Consider the following 12,478-nt stretch of genomic DNA (forward strand, 5'->3'; position numbering starts at 1 on the left):
AACGGTTGTAACAGCAGGCACCACACAATTGGAATACTTAATCCAATGATTCCTTGATACACTTCCATATGGAGCCTACTAAATCACAATTACAAGCTTTCCTTGTGTCCTCAGACTTTGAGAAAGTCACAACCACAGAGCCTGTCAAAATAAGGCATCTGTTCTCTGCTTGGTGTTCAGCTTATGATCTACAAACTATAGGACCTCAGACAGAAAAGTACTAATCAATACCTTCCCCACTTAAACCAGGACAGGAAAGGAACCAAGGAAAAAGGATAAAATTACAAGGCATCTCAGTTTTATTAAGAATAACTTACATAGAAATAAATTATCTTTAAAAATACTATAATACATATTTATATTACATTTAAATTAAGTCAGAAGTTGCTGCAGTCAGCAATCTGATTCTGTTCCTGAATCTTGTTCCTGTTGATCTTCATCATCTTCACTATCCGAGTCTTCATAAAAGGAAATTGTAGCCTGTACTGGGAAGTTTTTCAGAAGTGCTTCAGCTTCCTGATACAAGTAATCATAGCACCTTGATTTGGGCCAAAATAGTCTGAAACAAGTATACAATAGATTTGCTTATTGTTATTATGTATTTTACATGGAGGGACATGCAAAAAAGCAAAGTGAAATTCTATTAAAACAAGTATCCTATAGAGCTTTTCCTTACAAGCTCAATTGCTAAGTTGCTTTCTATATTCAATTAAGAAAAAAAAAATCTTATCTCCATCTGAAGAGAAAAAGATGATTTAGAGTGCGAGTTTTGCAGCAAAACTACGAAAGCCCAAGACTCTGCATCTGGAACTTCCCACTCCAGTACCTCATTAACTGTACCGCCCCTACTGGAACTATTCACAGGGAATATAATTGGCATCAAACAGGATAAAAAAAAATTTGAATCAAATTAGAAGTTTTCTTACTGAAGGTCCCCAGCCTAGGTAGTTGTTGATACTTGTTTCACACCATTGTAAAATTCAAAGGAATGATAAATGTCTAGGGGTGATCAGACCTTGGTATTTCATCTGTCTTTCCAAAAATAATCAACAGGCTCCATAAGGAAGATGTCCCATGGATGTAGATTTTAAAGCCGTCTGTGTTGTATTCAGAAATTAACAAAATATGCTGATAAGATCACAGTTAGCATGGGCTATCAGCTAATGACAATATATTGCAATTGATATACTCCAAATTCCTGTTCCTTTTCAACTAGTGTCCTCTTTTGCTTACAGTTTGGAATTAGATAGAAGGAATAGACCAAGGAAGTCCCAAGAGCCAAGAGACTAGCACACTACAACATAATGAAATGCTGACTGCAGATTGTTTAAAATAGAAATGCATGAAGAAACAGAAGTAGACAGCTTTCTAGCAATTACAAGAAATACTTTTTAGGCTACTATTTAACAGAACACTGCTTCCTTGGCAGCACAAAGTCACTGACGTTGGCTTTGTAACAGGTCGCCATTCCCAATGTTCCCAGCATTCACTCAAACCTAAGCATTGGAGCAGTCACAGTGAAGTCTGCCCATACAGTTGCTTAGCTAGTGCATCACTATTTGAAGGATGAGAGCCTAGATTTGAAAGAAAGCCACTTCTGTCTGGAAAAAACTACCTGTGCAATTATTTTAAGCATCTTGCAAAACCTAGCAGCATTTCTGAATACAGACTCTCCTACAGATTCAACTGCTGTTAGTTTCTTTTATTTCCTTTTCAGAACTGACAGTGCAGATACTATCATTGCCTTTATCATTAAAGCAGCAGTTACACAAGTATTTTCCTCGGCAATGGTGGCTTAGCCAGTGCATATCTTCTCATCCTGCCACTCTCTCCCACGCCTCCACCTGCTTCGTTGCTGTGGGAGGGCGCTGGAATGTTTGCGCAGCAGCACAGCCTAGGAACTACAGTCCCGTGCCTTTTTTAATCGTGGGCACGGGAATGAGTAACAGGGTGCTTCAGCCAGCTCCACTACCACCAAAAAACACCCACATACCTGTGTAATACGTCTTAAGTCTCAAACCACAGAGGCACATCAACAACTGAAATATATTAAATACACAAATCCTGGCAATCATTTGCCCAAGGATCTGTAAAAAAACACGTAGACGGCAAATTCATTCCCAAGGCGCTTTAATATCTACATAAATACATGGGTGGAAACAAAAGGGGCGGGAGAGCTAATGCTACGACACTACACTGGCGAGCGAGGGACTTTCTCCTGGCCGCGCAGCGCCAGGGGCGCCTGGCGCCCCGAGGGCCCCGCGAGAGCCGCCGGGGCCGGGCACTGCCGCTTACCTGACGGGGTGCGTGTACTGCGCCAGCTTTCGGGAGGCTCCCGCCAGCCCGCCGGGGCTGTGAGGCTGCGGAGGAGAGAGCAGAGGTCAGCCCGCCGGCACGGCACAGGGCCCTCCCCGAGCATCCCCGCCCGCCGAGTGCGCTAGATGCTCCGCCACGCCGCTCCCCACTCACCGCGGCGGGGCCGGGGCTCCGCTGGGCCGCCTCACCCGGCGCGGGCACCCACGGTCTCCAGAAGGGCGCAGGGCTGCGGGGCGAGGGCAGGGCCGTGAGCGCAGGACCGGGCCGTCCCCCGCACCGGGAGGAGGAGAGGGGCGAGTAACCCTGCGGGGGCAGCGCCGCCGAGAGCGGGCGGGGACAGCCGCCCTCCATCCTCCGCCCGTGCGCGGCTGCTCGCTTATCGCCGCCGCCCGCGGGCCCGGAGGCTTTTATAGCCGGCGGCGGGCGCTGCGCGGAGCGGAGCCCCCACCTCCCCCGGCTCATCTGCCAGCGCCATCCGCAGAAAGGCCCCGCGCGAAGGCGCCGCCGTGTAAACACGGGGCGCGGGCATGCCCCAAATGGCCCGGGGAGGGGAAGCGGGCGCGGGGGGGATTTGGCGAGTCGGTGTTAATCGCACTCCAGCAGACACATGGCAGCTGCCCGGGGGCGGGCGGGGACAGCCCTGTGGGAACGGAGCGGGGGCGGCGGCACCGGGGATGCGCCCGGCCGCTCTGCGCCCCGGCGGCGGGGTCCGGCCCCCGCCACCGCGGCCTTGTGTTGTTCCAGCCGTGTTTGTTTATGCCCCGGAGCGGCGAGTCACGGCGTGTGGGCACCGCGGATGGCAGGCACGGACATCCCATCCCCGGGTGGCGGGGGACATGACGCCCTTCGGAGGGGTTCTTATTCAATAACGCGTCAGCCCCAGTGCGCTCCCTGACGTGTTCCCCCTCAGGCAACGGTGGTGGCTCTTTTTATATATTTGTATCTAAATATATGCAGACACACACACACCTTTTTTTAATAGGGTATTTTTACCGTGCCTGTCTTAATTCCTTTTTATTGTGGTCCAATACTTTGTTCCGCTGCCAGCACTGGATGCTATCACTACAGGTGCAAGGTTTTACGTGGAGCTCCTGCCGTTTCCATGTTCCCCGGTACCAAGGGAGTTTACTTTTGTTTCTATTTTTATTTTGTTTCTATTTTTATTTATTATCCCCTTTTCTTTCTGAGGTTGCAATCAGTGATGCGTGTGAGAGGAGCAGAAACAAGTTACGTAAGAGCTGGTAAACAGTAATAATATCAGCCTTAAGGACTAGGAGGGTTGGTGGGATGGAGCTGCCCTAGATGCTGAAGGAGGGCTTAAACCCCAGGTAATTTATTGTCCCGTTAAAGACCCACATTACTGAGGCACTGTTTGGAATAGTATTTTGCCTCCTCGAGTTTGTCTGAGGCATAAGGAATGTGTCTACCTTAGCATTGCCCAAGAGTAACTGCAAGTAGCTGCTGCTCTAAAAAGAGTAGCTACAGGCTTGTGCCTTCTCCACATCATCTTCAGCACAATCCATTTCACCAAATAGTACCAGCAGTACCAGTTGTAAAAAATGTTACGTGTTAGAAGCTGTGTGGGAAATGTAATCAGGGTAATCTTTCACATCCTAAAGTCAAAACCAGATGTAGACCGACTTGCCTTTCTGAAGGAAAGCAACCACTTACGTTGAACAAGAAATAGTTGGAAGAATGCACACATTCAAGCTTGTGTGTGCTGTGATACATTTCAACTTTATCAGTGGACATACTCTGTCATTTTGGAGATTTGTGCCATTTGGCCACTTGGAAAAATTGATAATTATGACTTTAAGAGTTAATAAAGGAAAAGGTATTTTCCAGTGAAAATCCAGTTTAGTAGGACGTGATGTTTGTAGCCCTTTGTGTTTTTCCTTGCCTTATTTTCACTTTGACCTAGAATGAGATTGATTAAAATCAGTGAACAAAAGGCTCAAACTACAATTCATATTCATCTCACAGCTAAGAAATAGAGACTAGAGCAAAGTATAGTAACTTGTGCAATAAACCAAATGTGATCATAAGCAAAACTGTTTCTACATTTTTTTCCAAATAGCTACTGTGATGCTTGTTGGTGAGGTAAAGCATAAAAGAAATATTTAAAAGCTCTCTGGTACTAGATTCTTCTTTGGCTTAAATGAAGTGAAAGCAGTAATTTTTATATTTCACGTTTCTCCTTTGAGAAGTTTAACACAAGCTACATAAGGGAAAAGAAGAGGCAAAGTTCATTGTCTAAAGAAGAAAAGCAGAAACATCCTCCATCGCATTAGTAGTGACAAAGGGCTAGGAGAACACAACATCAGCTTTATCTGTTTGGTAAAGCATAAAAATTAATTTTAATGTCTACAGTGAAAGCAACAAAAGATGAGGTATCTTTGACCAACGACTTTTAATTGTCTCAGGATTCTTTTTAGTACCTGCCTGAAATGAGAAAACATCCTAGGGAGAAAGTGTGATTTACCCATTAGAGAGCAAATTGAAATAGAGGTGTTGAAAGGATAAGGAGAAAATAATGACTAACAGCTGTTGTTCCCCTGCATATTTTCACACTGTGTCAGTCTTCTTGGCTTTTCAGTTCAGTAATGCAGTCCTGTTTGTTGAGAGAAATACAGAAGTCTGTCATTGCAATAATAACTTGTTATCATTGACATCATTAAAAAAAAATAAAAAACAACAAGAAGAAAAAACAAAAACACCACTAACAAAAAAAAAAACCCAAATCCTTAACATTTTGCTATCTTCCCATTGACCTTGAAATACAGACTGGAAACTGATAAATCAGGGATAGAAGATGCTTTGTCATGTTTGTCTCTTCTACAATTTGTGCGCTGTGTAGTAACAGTGCATTGTTCATTGTTTCATCATGCTAAAATCTCTTCAGGTAGGAGCTACATACCACTGCTGAACAAATAGTTGGTGTAATGGGAGTGATGGAATACTCTTTAAACTGGTTCTTTTAATACAGTAGTGGAATACATAGCTCTGAATTCAACATGAAGTCCAATAGAGGCAGTTCCCTCATGCATTCTTGACTCATCTAACTAAAGCAATATTTCTCATTGTCTGCCTTAGTTCCTGCTTTTTTGTATTTCCACGTTTTTAAAAAAGTACAAGTCCTGAGTTTAGGTTGTACATACATAACTAGACTGCCTCTAGGAAAGGAAGGCTGCTAATCAGGATCTAATACACTGTGCTTTATTATACTGGAATGAAAACTGAAAAATTGTGGTTTATGGTCTTATTTACTCTTGTGCAATAATAAAAATACCTGTGCTTTTTGAAAATTTCTCTCAAGGTCATAGATTTAAAAGACTTACTTATACCATTTTCCAAGCAGATCATAGCCAGTCATTTACAGGGTTCAATCCTGCTTAGCCATACGTTGATTTTTATAGGAATTTTTGTACAAAATTGCAATTGAAGAATTTCAAATAGAGTACAAAAATTCTTGTACAGTGATTCTTCTACCAGAATTATACCAAGTAGTATTTTTCCCGAATGAAAGTAATTTTTTAAAATTTGGTTTAAATTGATTAAAAGTGATTTTGTGGCTTTCTGCAGTGTGACATCTTGAAATGTAGTGCACTGTTAATAGGATACACAGAAAAGCAAACACAGAGATCTGTGCAGATTTCAGTGTGCTACTATAAACAAGAAGGTGTTCACAAATGGCTTAGAGCTAAATTTGACAAGACGGTGCTAATCACACTGGGCATGGGAATATCTGGACAGAGGACAGTCAGCTGGCTTCATATTCACCTCCCTTAAGGCAGAAATACCTCTCAATTATGAGTAAAGCAGGGACATTTAATGAAAATTATTGCATGAGTGGATATAGGGAGAGAATTGGCTTAATCTAGTCAGGAATTTGTTTTAGTGACAAAAGCAAGGTCAAACACGTGGAACTGTTCTTCTTCTTACTGAGACTGAACTGAGAAAACTGATTAACAGACAAAATTTGATCTTGATTATTTTATAGCCTAGCTTCATCTTGATGCTTCCACTTTTAGCAGCACTTTAGGACCAGGTTTTCAAATTAAGTCTATGCCTGATATTTGCATATAGGTATTGACTGTACATACATATGTCATTTGTTTATGTGTTTGGTCTGTTAGCTCATAAATTGATATCTTTTTTCCCACTAAAAGCAAAGTTCACACAGGAAATTTGTGAACAACTTTGGTAGATGTTCATCTGTATGCAATAACAATTTACTGAAAACTTTGCAGTGATGTCTTATGAGGCTTTAAGCATTTTTAGCTGTGATATGACACAAAGGGCATTCTTTCTGCTATAGTTTGAAAATAAAACATCAATTTGCAAAGCAAAAAGACCACCACAGATGTGTTTACCAACCTTTGTCCTTACCACTATTTGGATTTGATAGAGTATTTTCAATAGACCTAATGTACCTGAAAGTGGGCTTCATTCAGCATTTTCACAAAATGATTTATTTTTGTCAATAAATAATATGATATCCAAACTACACTCCAAGAAATAAAATAAATACAAATTAACCTTTTTATTAAAAAAAAAGGAACATAACTAAGTCAGCAGACCAGTCTATTCACATTACCAGTGTTACCAATGGCTATAAAATGATTGCTTGGTTAATAAAGGTGGTGCTTGTCCTATTGCTGGTATGTATTTTTACCATCCTATTTATATACAAAAATGCAGTATATAATCAGAGTCATTCCACTTAAACCAAAGTGCCTGGTGATTCCCACAGAGGTGTATGTTGGAGATCTAAAGATGAAATCCTCTTTCATGAACATATCCATCCCACTTCTCCTCATTTCACTGGATTTTGACTAGATTGTACTAGTATTAAACATCATTCTTTCATTTTATGCAGAAAATTATTCTCCCCCTCCTCTATTTAAATGAAACACCAGAAAGAAAACTTTGTGAAACGGAGGGATGCAATTCCAGGAAAGGATGTCTTTTCACCCTCTTTTTGCTATTGGGAACCAGCTGCTGGTAATTCAGGAGTGAATGGCCTCACTTGAAGGGGCACAGCTCTACATTTCATCCTGCCAATGAGACTGAAACCCTCCAACTTCCTCAGGTTTATGCCAGAGCTGGTGCTGTTACAGGCTTTGTGCTGGGGCGGTCGCTGCAGTCTGCTGGGGGACGAGCAATGTGCTGTGTGTGTTCATGGCACACGAGCGAGCCCCGCGTGTCCAAGTGGCAAAGTGTGACTGCACACAGCACCTTGGGCTTCCTCATTTCCCTCCCCCTCTGCACTCCGCTCCCAGGCCCAGGCTGGCAAATGGTAAAGGATAATGTATCCACATGGGAAAGCAGCACATTAAGGGACTGAGAGTGTGTAATAGAATCAGTCACCAGTTACAGGGATCTTTTAAAAAAATAGGAGTATCACTTGCTATTGAGTTATGGGCACTTTAAATTCCATGCAGATAAGGAACAGAGACGTCAGTGCTGAACACCAATCTTGTTAACCTCTTTTAATAGAATAGGAGTCGGTGAAACACTGATTTATCATTGATGCCAGGGCTCAGCAGAAGTGTCTGGCTGGCTCAGCATAATGCAGCATAATGTCACAGTGTTTGCTGCAGTTGGAGCACAGAGTGCTGCAGTGTGGCACTGGCAGAATTTGCCCTCTTGCCTCTGGAAATAAGTGAGAAGCAGCCAAATGAAATGAAGCCAACAGCTATTGACAGAAGAGATGAAGAAATTAAGATAATCATTGGAATGTCCTGATCTGACCCCTCTGGTAATACAGTCCCTAGCAATGTCATCTCCTCTCTCACAATGTTCCATTCAATTAACTGTTTCTTCAGATATATTGCTTTCCTAGCTACAAAGATAGCGATGGAAGCAGAGCGGTTGTTTTTCAATTTCCCTTGTCTCTCCAAGCTATCAGCACAGCATCAACTCTCCCTTAAAGATGCATGCCACTAAGCATGATGTATATAATGCAGAATGATGTATATAATGGAGCATTTAACCTCTGTCAGGAGGGAATGAATTGCAAGAAACAGAGCTGTACCTCTGAGAAACAAGCACCTGAGAAAGGCAATGTGAGTCCTGAAGATAAGCAGTGCCAGCCCGAGGCGCACACTCGGTATCTCGTACTGCACTGCAGGGATGTCAGAGCTCTTACTCAGGTGCCTGCAGATAGCTGCTGACAGGAACCCTCTAAGCCTGCAGCTCCTCACTGGCTTCTTGTGACTGATGTTGTGAGGCTGCCAATTCCATCGTGTCAGAATTTCAGCACTTCTTTGAGCATGCTCCCAGGGATCCTGAGCACAAGGGATAGGATGCTAGCCTGTCTGTTATTAATGAAGATGCAGATAAGTGCCAAAGGTAACAAAGGTAAAAACTGTTATCACTTGTTTTTCAGGCTGCTTGTCAGTACCCTTAAAATCACAATTTCCATTGCTTATAATTTTCCAAATTTTATTTGAGCTAAATTTTCCTGTGGTAGAGGAATTAGTTGGGGGCGGGGGTGCGGGAGGGAATGTGGGAGTGGAGGAGACTGCAAACAAAACAAGACAGCTCAAATCACTGAGCCATTTTCAAGAATCATAGAATGTTTTGGGATGAAAGGGACCTTAAGTATCACTTAGTTCCAACCCCCCTGCCAGGGGCAGCAATGTCACTCATTAGATCAGGTTGCTCAGGGCCCCATCCAATCTTGGCTTGAACACTTCTGGGGACTGGGAGATCATCTTGCAATATGAAAAAGTTCTGATGCCTTTTTTTTGGAGAGGAGTAGGTTTTAGTAGATATGGGGAAAGTCATCTTAAAGATGTGGGAGCAAGGAGACTGGATCCAAGTCCCAGATAGGCATCAGAGAACAGGGAGAGAAAAGAGGCAGGACAGTCACCAAAGAGCAAGGCTGCAGAAGCAAAGCAAGAGTGACTAGAATAGGAGCTGGCAAAAGAAGGCATTTAGCATGGGAAGGACAATTTTGACTGGAAAATTATAACTTGGTGATGTCAGAACAGAGTAAGAAGATTGAGGTGAAGGACTGGGGACAGGAAGACCTCCAAGTGCTTACAAATGGGAAAATACTGGGAAAACAGTCTTAGTGAAGGACGCTGAGCCTGGATGTTTTGTTCCTGGACATAATCTGAAGAGAGTCTGAAAGCTAGAACCTGGGACTGGTTAATAAGAAGTAAGATGAAAAGTCAAAATTGGGAAGATACATGTCTAAAATATTGGTACATTGAGGAGAAGGGAGAGGGTAATTGAGTTGGGAATAAAATCAATGTAGGAGTTGTAGCCCCAGTGTGCACCTTTCCAAAGCCTGTGTGGACCTCAGGAGACTCTATTCCAGCAAGGCCTGAGAAACCTGCTGCAAAGGTCCCATAGTCTTCTAGAGAGGTTCCAAGTTAGTAACACGAACAGTTACTCTTTTACCTCAAAGAACAAAATCCTGCGTCATACTGAATTTTTCTGTTGCTGGGCTTGCATGGGTCTTTCAGGGTGAAGAGAGAGGCGAGAATCTTGACTCCATGATCAGAAGGCTGGATTTATTATTTTATGATATATATGTTACATTATGACTACACTAAAAGGAATAGAGAGAAAAGTCTCAGAAGCTTGTTAGCAAAGAATAGAAAAGGAATGAATAAACAAAGGAGCTCTCTCTGATTCTGTCCCAGAGATGTCTGTGACATTTTTCTATCTAGGTCCTATTATTGCATGACCTGATGATTTTTCCCACCTGGTTTTTCCATTTGTATTTGTATAACATAGCAATTCACCTCTAGACTGTAATGTGGAACAATTTTAATTCTGCAGTCAGTCACCCAGAAAGCAGAAACCTAAAAAAAATTCTGTGAGGTTCACAGATGACTTTTAGCTCATCATATATAAGTGTTTAATAGCTCTTTATTTAAATCTAACATGAATTCAGGTTGCTGTTCAATAGAAACCTTCAGACAACTGATTGTGTCCTAGAAGAAGAGAGTGTCTCCTAAAAATGTCCTAAAATGTCAAAAATGCCATGGGCAGGCAAGACGACAAGCTCTCTGGCTCAATCTGTGTCTCTACTGCCTCTGAAAGATGACCAGTTTAACTTAGAAATGCCTAGTTTAGCTTGACAATAGCTTTTAGATGTCTCAGGCTAGGTAATGTGAATCCAAATGACATATCTCTGTATTTGTTTGTCTGATACGAGGCTGCAGTAAGATTTGTAGAAGTGCTTAAGTCTGTCCCTCCGAGGGTTTGCAAGTGCAAATTCCCTCTTGCACTTTTGTGTCCTAAATAGCTTGAACACTATGGATCTGAGGCTCATGAGTGCATTTGAAATTAATGAGAATCATGCCTTTAATGCAGTACTGTATAATTCAGTACTATATAATACTATGGAAAAATGAAGTCCTAATTATCTCAAACTGGCCAGCCAGGTTTAAAGAGCCTTTTTAGCCACTTGGTATAAAATGGCAGCAGTAGTCTCTAAAGGCTCTGTGGAGTCTTGTTTAATTCCTGCAGCCACCATGGTTACTGGCAGAATCTTAATATCATAGAATGGTTTGGGATGGAAGGGACCTTAAAAATCATCTAGGTCCAATTCCCGGGCCATCAGAGCAGCATTTTGAAATCTTGTCTTGTTTTTGCTAAGAAAGGAAGCCATCAGAGTGTGCAGGCTGAGCAGAGAACAAATGATTTGCTGAAAAGCCAATCAATACCTTCTCATCACCTATTCTGAGCACTGAGAGAGGAAAGGGACTTGTGAAAAACAGGAGGTGGTGGTGCCATTGACTGCCATAATGCATAGACACATGCAAGCTGAATTTAGGTTGTGTAGATAACCATAATCCTGGCATTTTTCTAACTTTCTGATGCTCACTCTCACAGTCTTTACAATGTTGTTTTGACACACAATTGTCTGTGAGTGTAAGACATTGTCTGTGGTGTATTCCAGCTGGAAATTTTGTTGAGATTCTCCCCTTTTTAATTTCCCTCAAAAGCCTTTGTGCATGCCTTTATGTGCCCAAACATAATATTCAAGATACTATTCACCACCAAATTTATCAAAATATTCAATATATTTCATATCAAGCAGAAAACTATGGGATACAATATTTGGTTTTGACATGAATGTAGATACTTAGATACAGGTATTATACACAGGTAAAACTTTCAAAATAGGTAATTGAAAATTTTCTCTCATAGTCATAAATTTGTCATTTTTTAAGACCTTGAAGAACACTATCACAGTGTTTTTAAAGCTGCATCCTCAATATTTTAATCACCTTCCTCAGCTCACATTTTTATTGATTTCTTTCCTGTTTGAGCTACAGCCACAGTCTCATTAGGAGACATTGCATTCCTGCACATCCTGGTATTCACAATAAGAAATACAGGATAGCAATAAGTGTGATATCACATTATTAATAATTTTTACTCTCTCATCTTTAAATTTTCTCTTGGCATTTTTTTTCATTAGTATGCTTTAAGAATTCCACAGATTCCACTTTCCAAGTTACTGATGTGGCTTTACTCTGTGAAACAGAAGTCTCTGGATAATTAGCATTTTGTTAGTCAGCCAAGTATCTCTCTGGCCTCCAGGCATTGCTGCAGCATGAGTATAAAAAAAGAGTCTGACATTTTTCCATTACATTTACCTTCCATCTTCCTAAATTGGTTCTTTCTTCAAAATAGCAGTTCATATCATAACAAATTTGGGGATTTTTTTGTTGCTGAAATACTTTGTAGCTATAACAGACATTGTAAATTATTGTTGTTGTTTCTCTGTTTTTCGCCCTTACAGAATTTATATTTATCTCTAGCTATATTTATACTGTTAAAATATATTGTGTGTAAAACATACATTATATAGGAGAATATATATATATATTCTTACCATCCAAGAATACTGACATTTCATATATATATATATATATATATATATATATATATATATATACCATAAAATATATATGGAATTTTTGCATATGGATGAAGTACATATTAAATTAAATTAAAGTACATATTAAATTAACTTTTACCTAAATATATATGGCCTAGTTGGAAACTGAAAAAATAGGAAATCTAAACTTTGTCAGATGTATCTTCTAAATAAAAATTGCAAAAAATATGTATTTTTTTAAATGGTGCTGTTATTAGAGGAAATTTAAAACACAAAAAATTTTAAGAGTGT

The 12,478-nt window shown here is 41.1% G+C and overlaps 1 protein-coding gene across 1 annotated transcript; it reads right to left on the bottom strand.

Moving 5' to 3' along the window:
- Positions 1–276: 276 nt before the first annotated feature.
- Positions 277–2,778, bottom strand: RIPPLY2 (ripply transcriptional repressor 2). Its single transcript, XM_059469251.1, has 3 exons — positions 2,470–2,778; positions 2,296–2,360; positions 277–559 (listed from the first exon to the last, which is right to left on the bottom strand). Exons 1-3 carry the CDS (start codon positions 2,776–2,778, stop codon positions 394–396), a joined length of 540 nt encoding a protein of 179 aa, XP_059325234.1. The 3' UTR covers positions 277–393.
- Positions 2,779–12,478: the final 9,700 nt, after the last annotated feature.

The sequence above is a fragment of the Ammospiza nelsoni genome, chromosome 3, assembly GCF_027579445.1.
Source record: "Ammospiza nelsoni isolate bAmmNel1 chromosome 3, bAmmNel1.pri, whole genome shotgun sequence".
NCBI lineage: Eukaryota > Metazoa > Chordata > Aves > Passeriformes > Passerellidae > Ammospiza > Ammospiza nelsoni.

What these genes read in the sequence shown, in the direction of transcription:
- RIPPLY2 (XM_059469251.1), bottom strand. Translation starts at nt 2,778, where the DNA reads ATGAGCCGGGGGAGGTGGGGGCTCCGCTCCGCGCAGCGCCCGCCGCCG. An exon ending in GGAGCCCCGGCCCCGCCGCG is followed by an intron (nt 2,361 to 2,469) that starts GTGAGTGGGGAG and finishes TCTCCTCCGCAG; the next exon opens with CCTCACAGCCCCGGCGGGCT. An exon ending in CAGTACACGCACCCCGTCAG is followed by an intron (nt 560 to 2,295) that starts GTAAGCGGCAGT and finishes TACTTGTTTCAG; the next exon opens with ACTATTTTGGCCCAAATCAA.